We start from the raw sequence: 22322 nt of genomic DNA on the forward strand, positions 1-22322 counted from the left end.
TATGGAGACAGTGTTAATAGATTAATTCCCGACGTCGGAAACTTTAACGTTACTCTATATTCTTCGATATTTACCTTTTCTCTCAGACGCGTCGCAATATGAAATGCGCATGCGCGCACGCGTTTGTTATTTTATAGAAATTATACGGGACGTATGCATAAGTAAACGAGAGCCCTATCAATTATCACGGAAACGTTTTATCATAAAAACGACATCCTGGAATTTTTGTGAGGGCAGATATGCGCGCGTGCCAAGCGCCAAAGATAGATAGCAGTCAGGAATTTTTAGGCAATCGGTCATTTGTTCGACCATAAGGTAAACACGATGCCCAACAACGTAACTACGGATAAAAAAAGAAAATCATTCGATTCGCCCCCTATGAAACATTATTGCAGCTATCAACGTGTCTTGTTTATGCTCGAATGTAATTATCAAAATTACATACAATATGAAACACATTATGAATTATGGGAAGTTCGTGCAAAAAAATATTTAAGATTCGATATTAGAGGTTATGACCTCTCATCGACATTTACATGCAAATACATATGAGGCTAAAATATTTTTCGTGTCTTTTAATAGTTTGCGAAATACTTATTTAGAAATTAAGATACAATGTTTTTCTTGTGTAAAGGGAATATTCCATTCATATTTCATACTAAATAAGGAACACGAACGATAGGTAATTATTTACGTTACTCATTGATAACATATGTGTATATGCGAATTGTTCGAATAAACTTGATGACCTGTGTTCAAAGTCAGTTAATATCACAACTTCAGACTGTCTTACATAATAAAGAAAAAAGAAAGTTCAGAATTCATGTTTACAAATATAAGATAGAATTGCGTATGTGGCGCCCTCATGGTTCGCGACTGTGAACTTAAGCAATCGATAACATAGAAATCTAGTAACGACTACATTACCATTCAAACATTTGTTATTAATCTTATCATTATTAAAAAAGACATGCATTAATCTTTGTCCCACGGATTTTTCATTTTTACAGACCTATTCAAAAGATCAAATTATTAATTGCAGCTGGATATTAAATTTCAAAATTGAATCTATGAAATTGCTACGAGACTATAAACTATCCTCATTGCTTATATCAACTATATTGCTATTCACGATAAACATTTCACGTAATAAGACACGAACTCATTTTACATCGTAATTGATATTTCAAGTTGCAGGAACTGGTGCATAGTGCCATCTAACAAGGCAGCGGTAGTCACTCGGACGACAATCGCAATTACTAATTGAACGTTGCTAATTGTCTAGCACAATCCGTCCAACGGTACTTCAAAGCTGCATACTTCGTTGCATTCCCGTATTCGTTTTAAGTCTCCACCGAAGTCATTGGAGCCAGTTTCCCTTCGTAATGAGTTTCCCTGACAAAGCACTCCGACGTCTATTCAATTTCCTCGGTGTTATACATCTTCCTCCCTCGAGAAATAACGGTTTGCCGCGCGGTAAGTGCAAAGGAAACGCATAAGAAGTCTATTGTTACCGACAGAAGAGGACAGGAGGAGCACAAGTAAGCCAGACTGAATAAGAAAAGAAACAATCTATGATCTACATCATGGGTTTTGGCTCTTTGAAGTGTAACGTTAAGTAACTGCTGCCAACGAGAGGGCACTTTCTATTCCCTAATAAACTTCCTTTTAGTTGATTCGTATGACATTACGATTCGATCAACTTGTGGTAGTTTGACCAATTTTCGTATCATGCAATCTTTCCCTTTTTTAAAAAACACTTTTGTCTACGAAATCTGGCATAACAATGTGCCTATAACAACATTACAGTTTTCTTCGCAATTAGAACTTAGAATTAATTTCAGAAAATACTTAATCCTCATCTTCCGATTCCTCAAATATTCGGCAGCAATAAAACAAACGAAAAAAATAAAAGTAACGAAAAAACGATAAAGAAACGCAAAAAATCGAAGAGTTTCCTGGGGTATAGGATGAAAGAAGCGTGAAGGATTTTCCTGAGCGAGACTAAGGGCGGTTCAGAGCGCAGCTATCGAAGAGGTCTAAGCTCGATCCCAAGATCCTCTTTCCATAGATGGACCCGTGAGGGATAAAAAAAGCACCTGACCAGTCTTTACCCGAGACTCGTCTTCGGACGAGGACTCCCGCCGCTCCCTCGGAACCTATGTCTACCTTGGAGGACACAATGAGAACACAGCACGACAACAGCAGGTTGCACGTCCATTTAAAAGGAGAAACGTAGGTACAACGCACTCCAAGTAACAAAACGGACGTCCATATAGACACGGAGAAACGCGACGAGCCGCTCTGAGCCGATGTTCGATGCGCGTCTATTATCTCGCTAAATAGTTCAAGCTGTTGTTAAACAACCGTTTATAGGAAAAACCTATGTTCGACCAGAAACGTTTAATCGCATAGGATAAGTCTCTCTCTCTCTCTCTCTTTTTCAATCAACGAATAAAACAGTCCAGGTTGAAATTACGAAAATCGTATCTTAATTTTTGCTGATTCGGTATTTAATTTAACGATCTGAATTGTAAAGTGTTGTCCGTGATAATTGTAGTTGCCGGCTGTAGATGTCGCTGCTGTTGGGGTACTGCTATTATTCTTCTATTTTTAATCCGCGGAAGAAAAATCGGAACTACGGGCGCCGAGAATCGAACTCGGGTCCCGAAACGTACGTTACCTAAAGCGCTAACCACTTCGCTACCGTGTCCGTTAGTAGTTAGTGTCGAGTGGCGGTATTTGTTGTCGAGTGCCGCCACAGATCATTGAATGTTTGGCCAATTTATCGTTTACGAAAATACATCGTTTGGAACATGTAGAATGTACCGAGTTTCCAATATACGGTAAAACACTAATTCGAACGAAACATTTTCTTTTCACCATTACTCAAAATATATATCTTATATGTTTCGCGAATTACATATTTTCACCTTATCATTTTAATTATAATTCTGTGGGTAAATTATAATTCTGTGGGTAAATTATAATTCTGTGGAAGGTGGTAAATTCAAAAACCGAGCGACTTGTTCAGAATTCCAACTCGATGTTTTCTATCCGTTGAAAATTCCCAGACTACGAAAACAGCTGACAATACACCGAGAAGACTAAAGGATAAAAGACCCCGAGACACCTGGCCAAGGTACGAGGCATGGCAAAAGTCGATGGATATCTTTCCCCGGAAATATACGAATACTTCACAGCCTCAAGCTCCCTTTTCATTCGTCCCCTTATCACGATTATTATTGAAAGAAGTACTTCGGAACGGAGAATGAATTACCGATGAAGCAAAACTGATAGTGACGAGTGAGATCATTTCTTGTTTATTACGATAAGAGAGCCAGTTGAGAAACTGAATCGTTGTTCTAATGCGGTCACGTTTATTGTTCGCGATAATGCACAGCATCAGCTTCCGTAGGATAACCGTAATAAACGTAACAAGGGCACGATACATCGGACATGCGATTTTTTTTAACGAGTTCAAAATTCGTTTGATTCGTTGCCAGCAAAATTCGCTTCTTACAAAAGATACAATTTGCGCGACGAAAATTACCAAATGATAACTGTATGAAGTACGTACGAGGACGAAGGTTGTTAGTGAAAAAATATCTTAAGACCGATTTATTATTAACGTCGATTGGCAGTTTGCTCGCTTTAACCACTGATGTTTACCAATCGAATCTACGACTTCCTATATATATGACAAAACATATTAATTTTCTGAGTGTAATCTGTTTTTAAGATTAATCAGTGGCTGTTTTGCGTTGATGTTAATATACGTTAATGTGATTGAAACAATAATACGTCCTGCTACTTGTATGTATGTTAACATTTCCTATCCATTCCTTTAGTTGCTGAACAAGCAGCGATCAGTATCCTTTCTGTTTGTAGTTTTTTCTTCCGATACTTCTACCTTCTACTTTTATATCATTATTGTGCTATTATTGAGTTATTGTTGCCTCGTGCAGAACTATTTTGTATAAGACATTTCTTCTGCACGGTAAAGTACGTCGAATAAAACACTTTACTTCTTGTAGCAATAGTAGAAAGGTAAGTAATATAAGTAAATTTGTGCCAAAAGAAATTGATCATTCTTTACCAATAAACCGTAGCAGAAAAAGACTCAAGTATGTTAACTCCTGAAGGAGTTCAACAATGTTATTATATATCATATATTATATATTTACTTTCAAGTTTAATTTAAATTTACATTGAAGATGCATCATTATTACAGAATTAAACGCAAAATAGGAATAGGAGTGTTATTATAGAGTAAAAATTACCGACGCCAAATATTTTCCCATTAAATATCTCAGCTTGCTAACATAGCCAAAAGATCGAACAAACTAGGTTTCGATAGGGCACGTTCTTCGCGAGCAAACAAATAACACGAACGGATAACAAGCAGAACGATAGAAATATTGTAAAATTTCGGTACGCGAGATATCGGATAAAACTGTGAAAAATTCTTTCTCACGACACCGTTTCGCTTATGTAGGCAGAGTCGCTAGAACAGAATCGCGAAGAAGAAGAGGGCAAGAGAAACAGGGCAATTGACTCACTTGTATCTCGAGTAGCAGCTCCGTCTTCTTTCGCCTGATGTCTATTAGAATCTTCTGGTGTTCTGGCGTCAATTCTGCACAACAAAAAAGAGCAATCTTATTACGTGTACTTTGTTTTGCTATGCAACTGTGATATGTAATTTGTTGGCGTAAACGCTTTACATTAACGGCAAAGTAACACAGTTCGGCAAATGTTCCATTTCCATTGTTTCGAAGAAAATCAATTATGAAATCAAATCAATAGCATCGTACGTTCGTCGATGAAAAAATGCTAAAAATTTCGCAGATTCCAAATCGTGTCATCCTTGTCGTAAACTACGTCGAAAAAGAAAATGTACAAATGTAGTTTGGATCACAAAGAAGATTACGGCTTTCCTATCGTATTTAGACCAGACAACGGAGCAACGAAAATTGTCTCGTAACATTAGAATCATCGAATTCGTCAAAATGGTGAATTTTGCATATTTTATGTTCGCAATTATTACAAACATGCGACGTGGGTAGTATTTTTTCGAAAGGATTTATTAAAAACACTATCCAACGTTTTCAGATCAAATTAATATCTTCTTTTGATTCGTTTACGCGATACCTTTGATAGATTCGAGCATTCATCCGAGAATCGAAGATTCATTTATAACAAAGACAGGAACGTGATTATGACATTACATAAATGACTGTTTATTTTTACCATATCACTTTGGTTGTAATTTTATTAATAGCTCGAAGTACGTGGTATATTTAGATACACCTTACGAGCGTTTTGTTCTAACGTCAATTTATACTAAACCATTGATAGACAGTTTTGCTTGTTACTCACGAACGACTTACACGTGTTCCATTCTTCGGTCTCGTAGTGTGTCGGCGTACAAAAGGGAAACAGAAGCTCTATCGCGAATCAATTAAACAAACAGATACGAACGATTAATAATTGATCGTGAACTTGATTGAACGACAACCGGTCTCGATTGGAGCAGCGTTCGAACACAATAGCGCATCCTCGATGCCAGTCAGGCCGAGGAAGGGGCCTCATTAGAAGCAATTTAACGACAGATCTAAAAATAGGTCTTTCGAATTAAGGCTGGGGTCGTGGTACACGCACTGAATAAACGCAAATAGGATTAGACTTCGAAGGGGAACAAGTGGCAAATAAGTAGCTTTTATTATAAAAACCTTGAACCGCTTTTTGCAAAACTTTCATCTATTGTCATCGAAATCATACGTGCTGCTATATCTTTTTTCATTTCGTCATCGTTCGAGCGACATTTGTAGCTGAACGATATGCGAGTAATTGATCGTTGTCCAAATTATAATGTTTTTATTATATATATATATTTTTATTAGAAATACTTATGTATACTGTACGCGAAAAATGAATATGTTTCACTAATGCAGGATCATTATAATAGATTGACATTATTCGTTATATTCTTAGGATACTTTCGTCCCTATAATTAGCATTCCAGTCATGCGTGTGTAAGATCAATGCATACAATCACGTAACAGTAGACACGGATTTTTCATCGTATCGATCGCTTTTAAAAAAAGAATGAGCAATAAGACGAGATACCGATCACAGAGGATTGATAAAAATATAAGGATGTATCGTATATAAGTAACTTCGTATCGAATTGAATTTACACAGAATTCATCGACACATCATTTTTAGGTAAAGCAATTTTCCAAAGTTTTGAAATATCGTTTTATGCTTCTTTAGTTGTTTAGTCGAATAGAAGGTCGTTCAACTTGTTAGTCATACCGTAATTACGGGACACCTTGTACAACTGAATAGTATTACTAACGACGACGCTCGAACAATTTAAATGCTGCGGCAAAAATACTACCACTAGAATCTCAAAGCGCTAACCTTTAAGCATCACGAACTTATGTTGCGCTTCTTCCTTCGAACGTTAGGCGCGTACCTGCTATAATTTAAGCCCTAATAAAAGGAAACAAAAATCGAGCGATTAAACGATGGTGCAAAAGAGAAATTTCAAAGAAGTAACATACCGTGATAAAATTGAATCGGAATGACACGATCATGGGGTTAATAAAACGCGAACGAATGTCGGAAGCTAATAAGGTGACTGTGGCGTATAATTTGCTCGTTTCCCGAGTGAGCGTAAACATGAAAATACAACAGAAGAACGACGGAGGGAGGGGAATAGGAGGAGGAAATGGTGCACCGCGTTTCATACGCCATTCATAATGCGTTCTGCCACCTGCGCTACGTCGCAAGGGTACCGTATGATCCCGTGTCTCGACCTCCGCGCGAGGTTATGTAATTCGAACGGGTACGCTAACCTCTTCCTTTCGCGCGACGAACGGAAAGTCGCGCCGTTGGGATTAGGCTAGGTTACGTGGCCGAGCGGAACAATTAGAAACTGTTGCTTCGTCGATGGCACGAGGAACATATAACGGGGTCGATAGTCGTGTTTCACAAATCAGAAATGGTCTCATAGACCCTATTGCAATACCGTTAAATCTCGATACAATGCCTTCGATGGATACCATAACATTAAGAAACCCATTTCGTCGCCGATCTTGATACTGCGATCCGTGATTGTCAGCAACATTAACGACGCTGTAGCGATAACAGTACTATCGTATTTCCAACGAGATTGAGACCGTCCCAACGCGTGTAGGTATAACACGCGATACGACGTTTTGCGTAATCGTGTGATTCACTAAGATATTTTGTTTCAAGATACGCAAATGTAAACAAAAAAGATATCGAAACGACGAATGCATGGAAAGGTCTCTTTCTTTCTTAAGTACTGTACTTTATCGATCGCTAATGGGTATAAAATTGTTTCCGTGAGATTCCCGAATTCCAGTAAATCTCTTGCTCGGTCGCTCAATCTTCTTTGCTCTGTCTCTCTCTTTAATGCTACGAGAAACTGCATTTTTGTTGACAGATGGAAGGTACACGTTCAAAAAATTTCGAACGTTTTATAACTCATTATCAGACAGTTAGATGCTACGAGACGAGAATCAGAGTTGAACGAATCCCATAGATTTTCTCGAGGAAAAGAAAATTTCGTTTTGTTTACGGGATGTACACAATGGAAAAGTAGAAAGAGAGAGAGAGAAAGAGAGCGCGTGCGCTCTGACAGGGAAAACCTAGATTTTTACCAGGTTGCTACGTACATAGAGACAGATAAATTAGGCTTATTGAAAATGTTCTTACCCGTTGTGCCGAACTGGTCGAGCTGGTGAGCACCAGAATTTACTCCCGCACCCCCCAGACCGTCCAGATCCTGCCACATTTCCGAAAACACGCACTTTCCGGACACACGCACGCACAGAATCACCCACCTTCACTCAAGCGGCGCCATTTTCACTGTGTACTGATTACTCTTGGCTTATACGATCTAAGCGCCCTCCTCGACGTCGTAGATCAATCTTCAACTAATAGCACGGCGGCATTTATTTTTTATCGACGATTGCGTAATTGAAAACTATTGCACCAAAAAAATCAGGTAAAAATAATTTCACTCGTTCTACATATTTACGAAACGACCAGCTCTATTTTACTGTAGACATTTACAAAATAAATGTACTATCACGTATTTATTTTTGAAGGAAAGAAAAGATATAAAACGCTATTTGCTGAATTTGCAAATAAAAATAAGATCGATATTTCCAAATACGTTACAGTAGAAGAACTAGACAAAATTATGTATAACCTTAAACCTAAACAAAATAAACATGCTTTGTTATGTAAATTTCTTTTCTTAACCACATACTGCTTTGTCAAGATATGATAAGGAAGATCATGAATTTACCAATCTCCATTGTTGCCCCTGAATTTATCGCAACCATTCTGCAATTACAATTGCATATAGAATCTGTAGTACATAATCAATACACCATTATTGTACTCGTATGTTCATGTAATATTAATGTTATATATAATTATGGATTGTATTAGTCATAATTCACAGACTATACGAGTTCCACAAATATTAATGTAATTTTTTATAAACTTTCGCTAATATTAAGCGAGAAGGTCGCAATTAAAAAACTATTGTAAAACAAATACAATAATCAAATTTACTTCCAACTTTTTTGTTAATTGATGATTATCAGAAACTACCACTTTTTACATTTATGTGATTTATTGTTACTTGGCATATCGCATATTATATTTCAAAACATAGTTTATAATAGCCGTCGACTGGAACATGATATGCTTAATCTTATATCACTGTGTTATGAACCATATCCACAACACAGAGCGCGATTGATATTTGTAAAAATTACGGCATTGAACTAAGCAAAAATCGTAGAAATAGCAATTGCACGAATAGTATGTAGCATAATAGACCGTCAATTATTGCAGTCGAATAGAGCATAGCATATAATACATGTATGTGTATGTATAGGATTTAGCATATAACGTAGCATATACAGCTGTTCATTTCATATGGAACGATAGTTTTTCATAAGATGTTTCGTTTTTTCGAGAAAAATAAATTTAGGAATGTATCATGTACGTATATCAGATCAATTCGTGATTAAACATGTTAAAACTTTATTTTCTCGAAAATAAGGTCTTGAATGGGAAGATATTATTTAACATCATATAAAAAATTTTATCTTATTTTCGTACGTATAACAACCTTGTGCCGGTTGCTTAGTCATACGTAGTTGATATCCAATCAAATTATATAAAATATATTCGTAAAGTTTTTAACTCGATTTTTTCAGAAACAAAGCTACATATGAGAAAATTTTATTCTACCTTTTTTAATTATGTTTCCATATTAGAATCACCCCGAGGCCGGTTGGACTATGATTTCTGACTCACTCTGTATAGAAAGGAACAAGCTTTGATAAGAATTTTATAATTTGTTTTCGATTTCCGAAAACATCCAGGGAAATTACTAAAGAAGTAGATATTACAATAAATTTAAAACTATGTCTTTCAACAATATAAGCATCTAGAAGCTCTAAAATCTATTAGCTGTCAATAAGATTCTATCAATATTATTTATCAACAAGCAAAGAATAGTACTTAAGGAAATTCATAATAGATTTTGAAAAATGACTGAAAACATAAATTATAACAAAGATAACCGATAGCATGATACAATTCGCAAAAGATAATTCATAATTTTCTAGTTATCTGCAGACAAAAAATCTCCATCTTCAGCAGAATGTTGATCGCGCAATCTACGTTTAGGTTTCATTCCGCATGCGCGCGACCATCAGTTCGACCACGTACAGACGATAGACCGATTTACTCGCGTACAGTATCGAGCAAAGAAATATAAATAAACAATTGTTAATTTACTGGCAAAACTGTCTCTACGATCGTTACGACAGCCTTGAATAATAACTTAAACTTATACGTTACACATGATGGAAAGACAGTTTACATTCTAAAATTTCGCATATTTTATTCACACGTCCAGTGTATCAATGGATGACAACCTTTATATTTTTTTTCGAAATGACAAAGAAAGAATAGAAAAAGATATTTGACTGAAAATTTTCGGGAAAAGTGCTGGAAGATGAATGTTTATTGGCAGAGTGTCGTTAGTGTAGCCAGCCAAAAATGATGTGTATTGACGAAAGTAATCAATTAGTTATAGTAATGTTTACGAAAAAAAGTCAATTACTTCGATACAAGTGTACAACGTTATGTTCCTTGAAAGATACGCGCAGAACAAGCAGAACGACAGAATCAATCCCCAGTTTATTGATTCTGTGAGATGAACTGATTCGAAAAGAGGACAGGGGCTAGAGCTATCCAAGGAGCTAGAGCTTACTACCCAACTCGTTGAGTAACCAGGTACACGGATTTCGATAAGTTGCAATTCTTTCAAAATATTTTTTACTCGTCGCCTAGTAAACTAATCTTTCTATCATATCAAAAATAAAACTACGTTGCTTGATTCAATTTTAAGAAAGTTATTTTGTTTTGAAGGGTATACGGAGACCTCTTTGACTAGTTATACGTATATATACTAATGTTGCTGACCATTCAGCATAACTAGTAAAACTATTGTAAATCGTAATCGGCTGTCATTCAAGGAAAATGAAAAAGAGGTTTGTCCTCGGCTTCCTCTGCACCATCGTAATTTTCATCCTGATAATTTCCACCGATAACGGTTTCATTCAACACATATCACCGTTCGTGATTGGTATTTGGAACGACATCACGTGCTACGAAGAAGAAAGCACGCCGGATGGCCTTCCGGATTTTGATCCGCACTTAGGTTAGTTAAATTTAATTTATCTTATTTAATTACGATCATCCCTTGTAATTGATATTGCTTACCTTATGATACATGTAACAACTGCCTTACAAATCATCTATTTCATAATATTCCAATGAAACATCTCTACGGTTTTTCTAATCGAAACAACCAATCTTACACACATTTTATCTCTTTCTGTGAATTGAAGTGTACTTACATACGTACGTCGTTGTTTCTTTGGTGCAAAAAGGCAATTCGGAAAAATTTTGGATGCATTTTTTTTTTCATTCTCTAACTTGTATGTTTGCCTTAGCTTATCACAGAAGACTGACTCCTCAGCCAAACTCGTGAAGCTAAAGAGCAGGTCCTGGGTGGGTGGAGCTAATTTTGCTTCAAAAATTAGACAAAGTTGATTAGGATCGGACCATCCCTTCTAAGGCATTATGTAACAACGCAACTTTCTCGCTACTTACATGGGAGGCGGGGAATCATTAACTAATTGTAAGACATTTTTCAGGCTAGCAAAATTGCGCTTGTGCCTCGCTATTCATCTTCTTGAGGCTAGATAGCTGACGTTGATAATGCTTGACTCAATAAACAAATATTTTTATCCAAGGACGAAATACAAATTCCAATGTAAATTTGTCTTCTTTCTCTACAAGATAAAAATCATATAACTTCAAGATAGGAATTGTTTAATCGGTAGTTATTTTCGTAACATAATACCCTAAAAAATGTTCAAGATTTAATGTAAAATTTCGAGGGAAGTATTATCGCGAATTATTATGAAATTATTATTGAAAGAAGAAGAATTTTCAATTAATATTTCAATAATATTTTTCACCATGTTTTTCTTTGTTATTATGTAGATGTGCCTGGTGCACCCAAATGCTTCAAGCTAATTGTTTTAATTTAAATCCCTCGTAATACTAAAAAAACCAAACATTAATAATATATCTCATACTCCTAATATTATCACCTAAATTGATAATAACAATTTAGAGCGTGTCTATACCATCATGTGATTAACATTTTAAATGAAAAAAGACCGATGCTTTTTACTATATCTTATCATTTATATTGTTTTAAGACTGCTTATCAGGATAATTTACCGTTTTACTAGCAAATTTTGTAACCGTATAACTATATATCCTTTATACTAATCGACAACAGATAAACCAATGACGGATAGAAATATCTTCTTCCACGAGACATCCTGCTTCGACAAAGATGGTTTGGTGCTGAACGCTCGTCAAGCATGCGCCGTCGAATCCGCGGCTAAAATGAATCCAAGTATGAACGTGTATTTGCTGTTCATCTCCCCTTCGAAGATTTCGGATCAATCAAGAGAAATGTTCAATCAACTGCAAACCTATTCGAACGTTCGGATCAGGCATATTAAACCTGAAAAATACATGAGGGACACTCCTCTGCATCTATGGTATAGTAGTGGCATATTGAAAAAAAGTTATTGGCCAAGAAGTCATATGTCAGATATTCTCAGATACCTGACCCTTTGGAAATATGGAGGAATATATTTGGATCTGGATGTTGTTGTCATCGCGTAAGCGCAATTATATAGCACTGTTAAATATCTACTTGTTAAATATTTATTGTCAGTGAGTTTAGAATAACGTGACTCTGAATTCATGTTCATATATTCTGCTAACTGTAAAATAACGAATTCATGAGAATATTGAGAAATCCGTCATGAGTATATTCCGTGTAAATATTATTCACGAAAGAGGAAGATAGGCTCTATGGGTGTACAAAGTCCCGAAAATGTTGGGATCCCGGTGTTCAAGACGATTCAGGAAGAGATCGATTCGGGTTGGATGAATACCGAAAGTATCTCGAAGATCGAAAATCTCGAGATTCCCGAGAATCTCGACAACTAGTTTTGTTTAATACGACCATGGTTTCGATTAGAAACAATTTTTATGTGCAGAAAAAGTTGTTGGGGATGATGATCTTGACAACATATTTCAAAATCATTGAAATTGAAGGTGGTTTTGTTATTCTGCATATTTATCGTCACTTTATATGTTTTAAAATCGAAAGGAAGGAAACTTATTTTGTGAAAGAATTTTTAAATTACTGGAAATTTATTTCGGATTTTCGAAATTTTTGGGAATCCCAAAATTCTCAAACCCCGAAATTGCTTCTAAATCCGTCTCAATCCTGAAAAGATTTTTCGGCCCGACCCGTCTCAATATTTTCGGTATCTCGCACATCCTTATTAATCTCGTATTAAATATAGTAGAGTTGTGAGTTACACTAAACAAGAGGAATTCTTTGTTTATTTATGTACTTTACATGTGAAAAACAAGGAAATCGTGCGTATTTTCATGGATTCTGATAGATTATAATATTTATAATTATAAAACTAATCGATAATATATTGTACGAAACGCTTGTGTCAGATCCCTCGAACGTTTAACAAACTTTGCCGGTGCCGAAGACTGGAAAAATGTTGCTGCCGGTGTTATGGGATTTGACGTTACAGAGTTGGGTCGTCGTATGGCAGATGCCTGCATTCGCGATATGCGAGCGAACTTCCGAGGTGACGTCTGGGGCAACAATGGTCCTGGTGTGATCACTAGAACGTTGCAAAAACTCTGCTCAACTAAATACGTGAGTACAATAATTTGATACTTGTACGACAATTTGATTCGTTGAAAAGTATTATTTTTTTACGACGGCAATGAAATAAATTAATACCGCTATGACGTAAAGTGGGATAAGTATTGAATACGAATTTTATTCTTCGAAGTAATAATATATATATTATATATATTGATATATATATATATATATATATATATATATTAATAATATATAAATGAACGAAGTTAGCAGATCTAAATATGATATTCAGGAAAATTGATAATTTTTCTTTATTACATATTACATACTATGCTATTATGTTGTATGTAGTTAGAAAATAATAATTATACGGTACGGGAAACTTCTTTAATATTTTGTTAAATGTAAAAGACTCGATATTTCAAATTATTCGTCGAGTTAACTTTGAAGAAACGAATATATAACATTTTATCTTCTCTCAGGTTCGTGACATGACCACAAGTCGGTGTCATGGCTTTAAAGTTTTCTCTCCATCGACCTTTTATCCGATTCATTACGAGAAATGGAAGATATATTTTGAAACAAAGGACAAGAACACAACGATGCAGATCGTGAACAAGGCGATGGCCATTCACGTGTGGAATAAATTCAGCAAATTCGAAAAAGTGGACGTAAATAACGATGTTCCGTACGTGATCATCGCGAGAAAACATTGTCCAAAGATTTTTAACAATTGTGGAAAGATATTTTAAAGAATAGAAGTGAATCTAAACAAAATATCTTCTACATTATGTCTTGTATGTATGTACATAATTTTTTACAATAACTAACTCTATGCTTTGTAGTTTGTACACTATTTCTTATCTAAATGACCAATACGGGTGCTTGTACTCGTGTTTTTCTTAAAATATTGGTAAAAGATGATGCAGTTCAATTAACGACCGTAGTGGGATGCAAAATTTATTGAAGAGCAGATTATTACAATATTAAAGACCAAATTCAGGAAAAAAAAGTAAAAACAAATAATATACATGTATACATATTGTATATCATATCTATCAAATCTATACATATCTACATCTAGTTACATATCTATGGATAATAAGAAACTACAATTTTAATCGTATCAAACCTTTGTTAAAATATCCACTATTAAATCAAGAAACTTTAGTAGAACGCGAGAAATGACGTTATTTATGAACTATACAAAAAATGATTGAGACATTCGATATAAATATAAAAATTCAGATAAGTACATATGTATAATAACTATGTGAACCTGAAAAAGTCTTTCAATCTTTAAAAAACGCTGATATATACTGTGAAACATCCTTTCGCTGACGCGATTATATATCTTTGCATACCCTCTTTAAGCAGCATTATCTCATCTTTTATTAACAAGTTAAGAAAAAGTTGGAGAGAAATTAAAAATCGCATTTGAAAGGAAAATACGAGAATTGATAACGTTAATTGATAACAAGGAAATACATATCACAAATATGTACTGCGCAAGAGCGAATGAATGTAAAAATGAACATTTCTAACATTGGAATATGCGAATTTAGCGTCTAAAAAAAGAGAATGTTTATATTATATAAATGAATGTTTGATGACGTCGAATTGACTGCCTTGTGAACACCCTGTTAATGAACACTGTGTTTGTTCGTGTTCCTATGTACATAATATATATTTATATAATTCATGAATTATTATTATGCAAATACAAAAATCTTATTATGCACCCGTTTTGAAGGTTTTATGTGTTTTGTATGCATTTACAACTATTTGCATACCCCGGTTGCATGTTGAGAAAGAAATAAAAAATATTGAACCCTTATACATGAAAAGTAATACAAACTTTTATTAATTCCGTGTATAACCTCAAAAATGAAAAAGATATTATACATATGTCGTATCACATAAATAAGTAGTTAATTGTGCGCAATAATAAGATACATGAAATAAATGATTCGATAGTGAATATTTGCATCTTTACATTTTTAGTTACATCCATTTATAGATAGGCAATGAAACTATACTCCCCTCTGGTTACATATACTGTAAAATATAATGCTGTTTTTATATTGACAGATAAAGTTATTAAAACTATTAAATTTGCATAGTTAATTAATTATCGAGGTTTTGTAAGATAAATTGTAAATTTTGTAAAATAAATTCTATACATTGATATTAAGACAAATTAAGATTAATTAAACTACTATGTGTTTACATACATAAATTTCACTTTCATCTTCGTACGATATATGCGAGCTGCGATCACGGCTTCATGTACATAAGTGTAATGTCAGGATAGTTATGTATTGTATAGCATGATGTTTCATAAATGTATATATATATAATGTATAAATATATATATATATATATATATATATATATATATATACACACACACATATATATACCATACACATTCCAAATGTATATGCATAAACTGGACTTTTAGATTTAAAAAACAGATATTTTTCAAATAAAGTTGTAGAAATATATAAATTATTACAAAATATCTATAAACATCTGTTATCGATTAATGATAAATCTTCCTAAGGATAAGCTACATGAAAAACATCTAGAGTTTTATAGTTCATGCCCCCAACGTCGCTATGAAATTGTCGAGAGGACGCAAAGAATGTACGAGTTATATAGAAAGAAAGAATGTTACAACGTTGGAACCTTGATCTGATATGAAAAAGTAAAAAACACATAACTAATATCATGTTCGTCCATTTTTTGCCGTAATGTATGAATTAAATTAATTTTTTCGCGTAGCGTGTACGATTCGTTCGCATGCAGAATTAGTATTGAAGCCGTATCCTTCAGAAACCTAACCTCTTTCGAGTATATTAAAGACATTTTTTACAAAATTGAGAAAAGAATGGCGGTTGGATCTACAAAAGTAGTACAGGTGACAAATATTGCACCTCAAGCGACAAAAGATCAAATGCAAACTTTATTCGGGTACCTCGGAAAGATAGAAGATATCAGATTATATCCTACTATACGGGACGTCGCGGTACCTGTTCAATCTCGTATTTGCTACATAAAATTTCACGACCAGGGATGCGTTGCAGTTGCTCAACATATGACAAACACTGTTTTTATTGATCGTGCATTGATTGTAATACCTTACCAGAATGGAGACATTCCAGATGAACAAAGGGCCCTTGAATTGACAAATAATGGTACAGTTGTTCCAGGTAAACATTAATGCTAATCAAATTTTTATCTTATATCATCCTTCCGTAAACTTCATTTTCAGTTCTATATATGTATATAATTTTTATTCATAGGTCTTTATCCTTCTGAGCCCAAATTGCCACCAAATGTTGTAAATGCAATAGAAGGGATTCCTCCAAATCATGTTATTACCACTATGGATCCAAAATTAGAGGCAAACGGATTACCACCTTATCCACATTTACCTGGCCATTTAGATAGTAGAAGGATTGAAGAAATAAGAAGAACGCTTGTTCTTGCCAATTTAGATCCTTCTGTGACAACAGACCACTTACTAGATTTTTTCAGTAATAACAATGTCGAAGTAAAGTATTTACGCATGTGTACTAGAGATTCAGATACAGAGCACTATGCATTGGTAGAACTCTCTGAACAAGCTGCTGTAGTTTCTGCATTATTATTGAATGGAAAGCTGCTTATGGACAGACCAATTAAAATTTATCATTCGACTCAAGCAATAGCGAAACCTGAAGCAAAAAGTAACGAAGCAGCACAAAAAGAAATAGAAGAAGCTATGTCCCGGGTAAAAGAAGCTCACAATTTAATTTCGGCTGCGATAGATCCAATGATCGGAATGCTGTCAAAGGACAAACGAAGCCGTAGCGGTTCTCGTAGCCGAAAATCTCGGTCGAGATCAAGAGGACGTAGTAGACGGTCCAGATCGCGCAAAAGATCACGTTCTCGTCACAGACGTTCACGATCACGTCATCGACGTAGATCCAGATCTCGATCGAAACGTTCTCGTTCTAAAGATCGTAGACGAAAGTCACCTTCTCGTAGAAGAAGTAGCTCTCGTGGCCGACATCGTTCCCGCTCCAGATCTCGGCGTTCTCGATCACGTAGATCAAGATCTAAATCCAAAGATCGCAAAAAAAGATCTCCTCGTCGAAGGAGCCGTTCTCGATCTCGAAGTAAACGTTCAAAATCCAAGTCTAGACGGTCTAGATCTAAATCTAAGTCCAGATCCTCGAAATCAAAGTATTCAGAAAAATCGAGAGATAAAGACAAAGATAGAAGAAGCAAGGATAAATCGGATAATGGCAAAAAGAATGAGGGTGACAAGGTTGATAAGGAAAAGAGCGAAAAAAAATCTAGTAAAGAAAAGAAATCTGACAAAGAATCAAAATCTGAAGAAAAAAATAGAAATACATCCGAAAATAGCGAAACAAAGGAGAAAACAGAGTCTGAAACTTAAATCTTGATAAATTACGGTCTATAAAAGTTTATTTACAACTCTCAATAATTTTGTTATTTTAGTGCTACGATATATCGTAATGTATCAATCAATAAAAAATATAAGAATATAATACCGAAGATTCTTCTAGCTTGTATGTACAGAAACAGTGCACATATTAATACAATTGTAATAACATAAATGATGAATACGTCTTTATTACTATATTTTAATTCTTTACGTAACTTCTAAAGCATTTGGTAATAAATAATTAATAAATACATTTATTCTATATTTAATCTTCCTTTTGTTGTTTTAAATATTTATAAATTGTATTAGTTAAGCAAGGTTTGATTGTTGTAATCATTTGACATAATACATACATTTTTTTAAATTTTATAATAATATAAAAGATGTTTAAACCATAGACATAAACAACTGCAAATTATCGAAGGTAGTAATTATCAAATTTGTATTGTTTCAGAAATATTTCTTGTCTAACAGTTTCTTCCTATTATAATATTCTCTTTATCATTCCTAGATTCATAAAAAATGTCCTCATTTTTTTTAAATTTTATATTATAACCCTTGTTATTGTATGTGGCAATAAATAACAAGGAATTTAACGTATTCTTAGTTTTTCTTTTTGTGTGATTTTAAAATGTCCGGTATACATATATCCGGGGGCAGCACTAACTCGTAATTGAGGAGCCGATGATTATTGCAACCTCCTTTCAATAATTTTTCTGTTCCTTGATTCAAAGTATGTAACAAGTAATACCGAATCATGGTATTGTAATGTTCAAGACACTTTAAGTGACAGACGAATGAATCAACTCAGTTTATTTAGTTACAAATTGTAGAAATAGAAAAAATCAAACAACTTTTCATTATATGCATGTAAGGTTGATAGTAATGTAAGTCTGAAGTTTTGAAGTACGTATAACGAAAGATAACACGGTAATATAATTGCTCCGTAGAATATTCATTGTTAAGAAATTTTGATATTTAACATCGGTAGAAAATCATTCGTACTTTAAAAGGAAAAGCATCATTTTATTTATCTTTTTTATATTCAGTAATTCTAAAATACGAGGTTAGATGGTGAAAATGACATCTCTAGATGAAGGAAAAATAAAGCAAAGCTTATCAAAGGTGTGTACTGTATATATTTTTAGAGTATATACATATATTTTTAATATTATTTTTAATACATACACTTTAATGATATTTATAAAATGTATTTTATCTTTTAGTATCAAAATGCTGACATCACTAAGAAACATGTCATGAAAGTTTTGAATCTTTATAAGGGTCTAAAATATAATGTAGAACCATTTGGTAAGTGTAAGAAATGTATCTTCTTTAAAAAAAGAATGTATTTATTTCTAACTTTATAATAACGTATAAAAATAAATATAAGAAACATGAATTAATTTATTGCTAATGTATTTTATCTTATAACAGTATTTAATGATGGATCGCGCAAAGAATTGTTTAATTTACAAGGAACAATACCTGTCTCTTTTAAAGGTGATATAATTAGATTCTTCCGTAAAAAGCAATTGAAGAAGTACAAAACAAATTTTTATGTTATATTGGTTTTAGGTACCTATTACAACATTCCTATATGTATATGGTTAATGGATACACATCCTAATAATGCACCTATGTGCTATGTTAAGCCTACTGCTGATATGGACATTAAAGTGAGCATGTTTGTGGATCATAATGGGAAGATTTATTTACCATATCTTCATGACTGGTTGCCAGTAAGTAATTTGTATATAGTTATGTCTTATTATCCATTATCTTATGATATCATTATAGTAGTGTATCGTTATTATGTTTAGCACTCATCTGATTTACTTAGTCTAATTCAAATAATGATTGTAACATTTGGAGACCAACCACCTGTTTATGCTAAACCACGAAAAGGTATACAAAAAAGTTCTACACCTTATCCAGTACAACGTAAGTATTTGTCATTTTTAAATATTCACATGAAAATTCTATTATTAAAGAATACAATTTTATATAGCTTTCATGCCTGTACCTGGAAGTGGAACACATATACCTGGTTCTAGTTTTCCACCATATCCACAAAATTCACAGTATCCAGGTGGGAGTAATATTTATTCTCCATACATGTCTACTACATCTTCTGGGTTTCCATACCAGGGCTCGTATGGTTCATATGGAGGAAGTGCATCAAATTATCCATCACAGGGATGTACTGGCTCCTTTCCATACCCTCCATCAACACAGCCAGTAAGTTATAATTTTTAACAGGTAAATAATATACATTATTAGTACTAATCTCTTGTTTACAATTTTCAAGTCACCAACAGTACCTGCCACAGCTGGTGCATCAGGTACAATTACAGAAGAACATATTAGAGCATCTTTATTGTCAGCAGTAGAAGATAAATTAAGACGAAGACTTAAAGAACAGTTCTCACAATTGGTAGCCGAGTTAGAAACGTTACGTCGAACACAACAAGAACTCACAAGCGGATTTACCCATCTTACCGACTTGTTCGAAAGATTAAAAAAAGAGAAAGCCGAACTTGAAAAAAATATAACTATACTCCAAGACAAAGAAGCTGAATTGGAAAAAGAAATTGCAAAACTTTCTGACAATCAGTCAATAGATGTTGATGAAGCTGTTACAACGATCGCACCACTTTATAAACAGTATGTATTTTTAAATAGTTATTTGTTTTCAATTCTTTTAAGTAACATTATTGTTTTTTGTACAATTGTAGAATGTTAAACGCGTTTGCGGAAGAAGCAGCCACAGAAGATGCTATATATTATTTGGGTGAAGCTTTACGTTGTGGTATCATAGATTTAGATGCATTTTTGAAACAGGTGCGACAGCTTTCACGCAGACAATTTATGCTAAGAGCACTTATGCAACGCTGTCGCCAAAAAGCGGGTTTGGCTGGTTAAACATTCTACTCAATTTTTACGAAGTTACACTATTCAATATTTTATTTTATTACAAATGATGTATGCAAAACAAACTATATAAATCCCACAATAATAGAGGGATAGAGATATATGTTATAAAAAAGAAGCATCCTCGTTATAGAAATTGTATGCTATATATACAGTGATGTATTTTTGTTTCATGTTGTATACATTTTGTTCATAACAAAGGACTTGAACGTAAAACTTTTATACATAAAACTGAACAAAAACATACATACACACACACACACACACATATATATATATATACAACCAAAATGAACAAATGAAGGTTTAAACAATTATATTAAAAATAAATATTTTTGTTTTACGAAATTATATTTCAAAATGTAATGTATTTAAAAATGTGTAAAAAGTGTGTAGTTCTTAATTGACTTTTTTTAAACTATGGAAAGAAGTCATATACCTCAAATAGTGATTTTAGATACATATTAAAAAATATAAATGCTTGTTCACTGTGTGATAAATGTATAGATTGATCACTACATTGCACGATTTAGTAAAAATACATTGTTTTTATTCTTAATGATGTGAGATTATTATATACTTTCTTAAATGCTATTACACATAATCCTAAAATTAGTTTTTCTCATTAATCGAATCAATCTGCAATAAAAAAGTAAGGCTTATAAATATTATAAAAAATTACAGTTTAATTGTATTGACTTAAATTTTTAGAAAATGATGTACCTATACATAAATTCCAACCCAAAGGAGTAAAAATAATATACCAAAACCAGAAAATATTGCTGCTACTAAAGAGATTAATAATTCTTTAAACATGTCCCTTGTAAATTTTGTGCTAGTAACTTCATAAACAAAGAACCATGCTGTAAAGAATATTCCAATTCCTAGTAACACCACTGCCAGTAATGGAAAAATTGCAGGATTTATGGGAGAGACATATCTTGTCATAGACTCGATTTCCACCTAAAGTAAAATAACAAGATTTTATTAGGAAAACAAATAATTATTCTCATTTATTTGACATACATAAAAATTTTTAAGTATTATTTTTGTGAAACCTGTCTCCAAATTTCAAAATTAAAATTAATATAGATATAATTACAGTTTTCTACTCTCTTCAAGCAGAATGAAACTTTTTGCATGAATGATTTTATAAAAACAATATTACGTAAAATACATATAAATGTACATATTATCAATTAAATAAATATATAGTTTAATATTAATAAGTTTTGAAGATATATATCTTCGGTGAAGAAATGCTGGGAAAGGATTCCATAAAATTATAACTGTACTACAACATAAAATATCGGATTAAATATAATAAAAGGATAATAAAAAGTGACGTTACTCTATGTGACATAAATTTTCATAATAGAATAAATATTACACTCACCATTGTATCAAATATTTTGACGTGGCTTATAGGACACGTAAACTTACACGCGACTAACGACGAGTATGCAATTGTACTCTGCAAACTTCAGTATAATGTACACTCATGAATGCAGTCATATACACAGGTTTCGGCAGTCACTAGTCACTATCAATATGGAAGACAAGTTTCTCGCTTTT

The 22322-nt window shown here is 33.5% G+C and overlaps 5 protein-coding genes across 16 annotated transcripts in view; 3 read left to right on the forward strand and 2 right to left on the reverse strand.

Moving 5' to 3' along the window:
- The window catches only part of LOC126920379 (cytohesin-1), a 59134-nt gene extending 51216 nt beyond the window's left edge, over positions 1–7918 (reverse strand). The window contains exons 1-2 of one of the 4 annotated variants that reach the window (XM_050730813.1): positions 7750–7918; positions 4563–4636 (exon numbers count right to left, since the gene is read on the reverse strand). In XM_050730813.1, coding sequence (XP_050586770.1) covers positions 4563–4636; positions 7750–7828 — 153 coding nt within the window. In that variant the 5' untranslated portion in view covers positions 7829–7918. Of the gene's footprint in view, positions 1–4562; positions 4637–5379; positions 5558–7749 lie in introns of those variants that run through there. The other 3 variants (XM_050731487.1, XM_050731258.1, XM_050731332.1) reach the window with 3 other exon arrangements.
- On the forward strand, positions 575–21306 carry LOC126921814 (tumor susceptibility gene 101 protein). Of its 6 annotated transcripts, none has more exons than XM_050733998.1 (9): positions 18535–18683; positions 18764–18938; positions 19040–19124; positions 19251–19316; positions 19392–19555; positions 19637–19757; positions 19825–20054; positions 20125–20480; positions 20552–21306. In XM_050733998.1, the coding sequence occupies exons 2-9, from the start codon at positions 18885–18887 to the stop codon at positions 20736–20738; spliced, it is 1263 nt and encodes a 420-aa protein (XP_050589955.1). In that variant the 5' UTR covers positions 18535–18683; positions 18764–18884; the 3' UTR covers positions 20739–21306. The 6 variants fall into 6 exon arrangements, with proteins under 6 accessions (XP_050590119.1, XP_050589955.1, XP_050589776.1 ...); XM_050733819.1 differs by having other exon boundaries at positions 18553–18743; positions 18863–18938; XM_050734080.1 differs by having other exon boundaries at positions 18553–18719; positions 18863–18938.
- On the forward strand, positions 9759–15100 carry LOC126922958 (lactosylceramide 4-alpha-galactosyltransferase-like). Of its 4 annotated transcripts, none has more exons than XM_050735962.1 (5): positions 9759–10359; positions 10495–10786; positions 11942–12332; positions 13192–13402; positions 13837–15100. In XM_050735962.1, exons 2-5 carry the CDS (start codon positions 10606–10608, stop codon positions 14104–14106), a joined length of 1053 nt encoding a protein of 350 aa, XP_050591919.1. In that variant the 5' UTR covers positions 9759–10359; positions 10495–10605; the 3' UTR covers positions 14107–15100. The 4 variants fall into 4 exon arrangements, with proteins under 4 accessions (XP_050591919.1, XP_050592072.1, XP_050592165.1 ...); XM_050736115.1 differs by lacking the exon at positions 9759–10359 and adding an exon at positions 11286–11404 and having other exon boundaries at positions 10643–11213; XM_050736041.1 differs by lacking the exon at positions 9759–10359 and adding an exon at positions 11082–11404 and having other exon boundaries at positions 10648–10786.
- On the forward strand, positions 15957–18066 carry LOC126920114 (probable splicing factor, arginine/serine-rich 7). The gene is made up of 3 exons (XM_050730112.1): positions 15957–16064; positions 16142–16569; positions 16663–18066. Exons 1-3 carry the CDS (start codon positions 16057–16059, stop codon positions 17802–17804), a joined length of 1578 nt encoding a protein of 525 aa, XP_050586069.1. The 5' UTR covers positions 15957–16056; the 3' UTR covers positions 17805–18066.
- LOC126925077 (transmembrane protein 258) lies at positions 21080–22292 on the reverse strand. The gene is made up of 3 exons (XM_050740275.1): positions 22144–22292; positions 21471–21710; positions 21080–21386 (listed from the first exon to the last, which is right to left on the reverse strand). The coding sequence occupies exons 1-2, from the start codon at positions 22144–22146 to the stop codon at positions 21471–21473; spliced, it is 243 nt and encodes an 80-aa protein (XP_050596232.1). The 5' UTR covers positions 22147–22292; the 3' UTR covers positions 21080–21386.
- Positions 22293–22322: the final 30 nt, after the last annotated feature.

This window comes from Bombus affinis, chromosome 1 (assembly GCF_024516045.1).
Source record: "Bombus affinis isolate iyBomAffi1 chromosome 1, iyBomAffi1.2, whole genome shotgun sequence".
Taxonomy (NCBI): Eukaryota; Metazoa; Arthropoda; class Insecta; order Hymenoptera; family Apidae; genus Bombus; species Bombus affinis.

What these genes read in the sequence shown, in the direction of transcription:
- LOC126920114 (XM_050730112.1), top strand. An exon ending in TAATGGTACAGTTGTTCCAG is followed by an intron (nt 16,570 to 16,662) that starts GTAAACATTAAT and finishes TTTTATTCATAG; the next exon opens with GTCTTTATCCTTCTGAGCCC.
- LOC126921814 (XM_050733998.1), top strand. Translation starts at nt 18,885, where the DNA reads ATGGTGAAAATGACATCTCTAGATGAAGGAAAAATAAAGCAAAGCTTA. An exon ending in ATATAATGTAGAACCATTTG is followed by an intron (nt 19,125 to 19,250) that starts GTAAGTGTAAGA and finishes ATCTTATAACAG; the next exon opens with TATTTAATGATGGATCGCGC. An exon ending in ACCCTCCATCAACACAGCCA is followed by an intron (nt 20,055 to 20,124) that starts GTAAGTTATAAT and finishes ACAATTTTCAAG; the next exon opens with TCACCAACAGTACCTGCCAC.
- LOC126922958 (XM_050735962.1), top strand. Translation starts at nt 10,606, where the DNA reads ATGAAAAAGAGGTTTGTCCTCGGCTTCCTCTGCACCATCGTAATTTTC. An exon ending in GGATTTTGATCCGCACTTAG is followed by an intron (nt 10,787 to 11,941) that starts GTTAGTTAAATT and finishes AATCGACAACAG; the next exon opens with ATAAACCAATGACGGATAGA. An exon ending in CTGGATGTTGTTGTCATCGC is followed by an intron (nt 12,333 to 13,191) that starts GTAAGCGCAATT and finishes CGCTTGTGTCAG; the next exon opens with ATCCCTCGAACGTTTAACAA.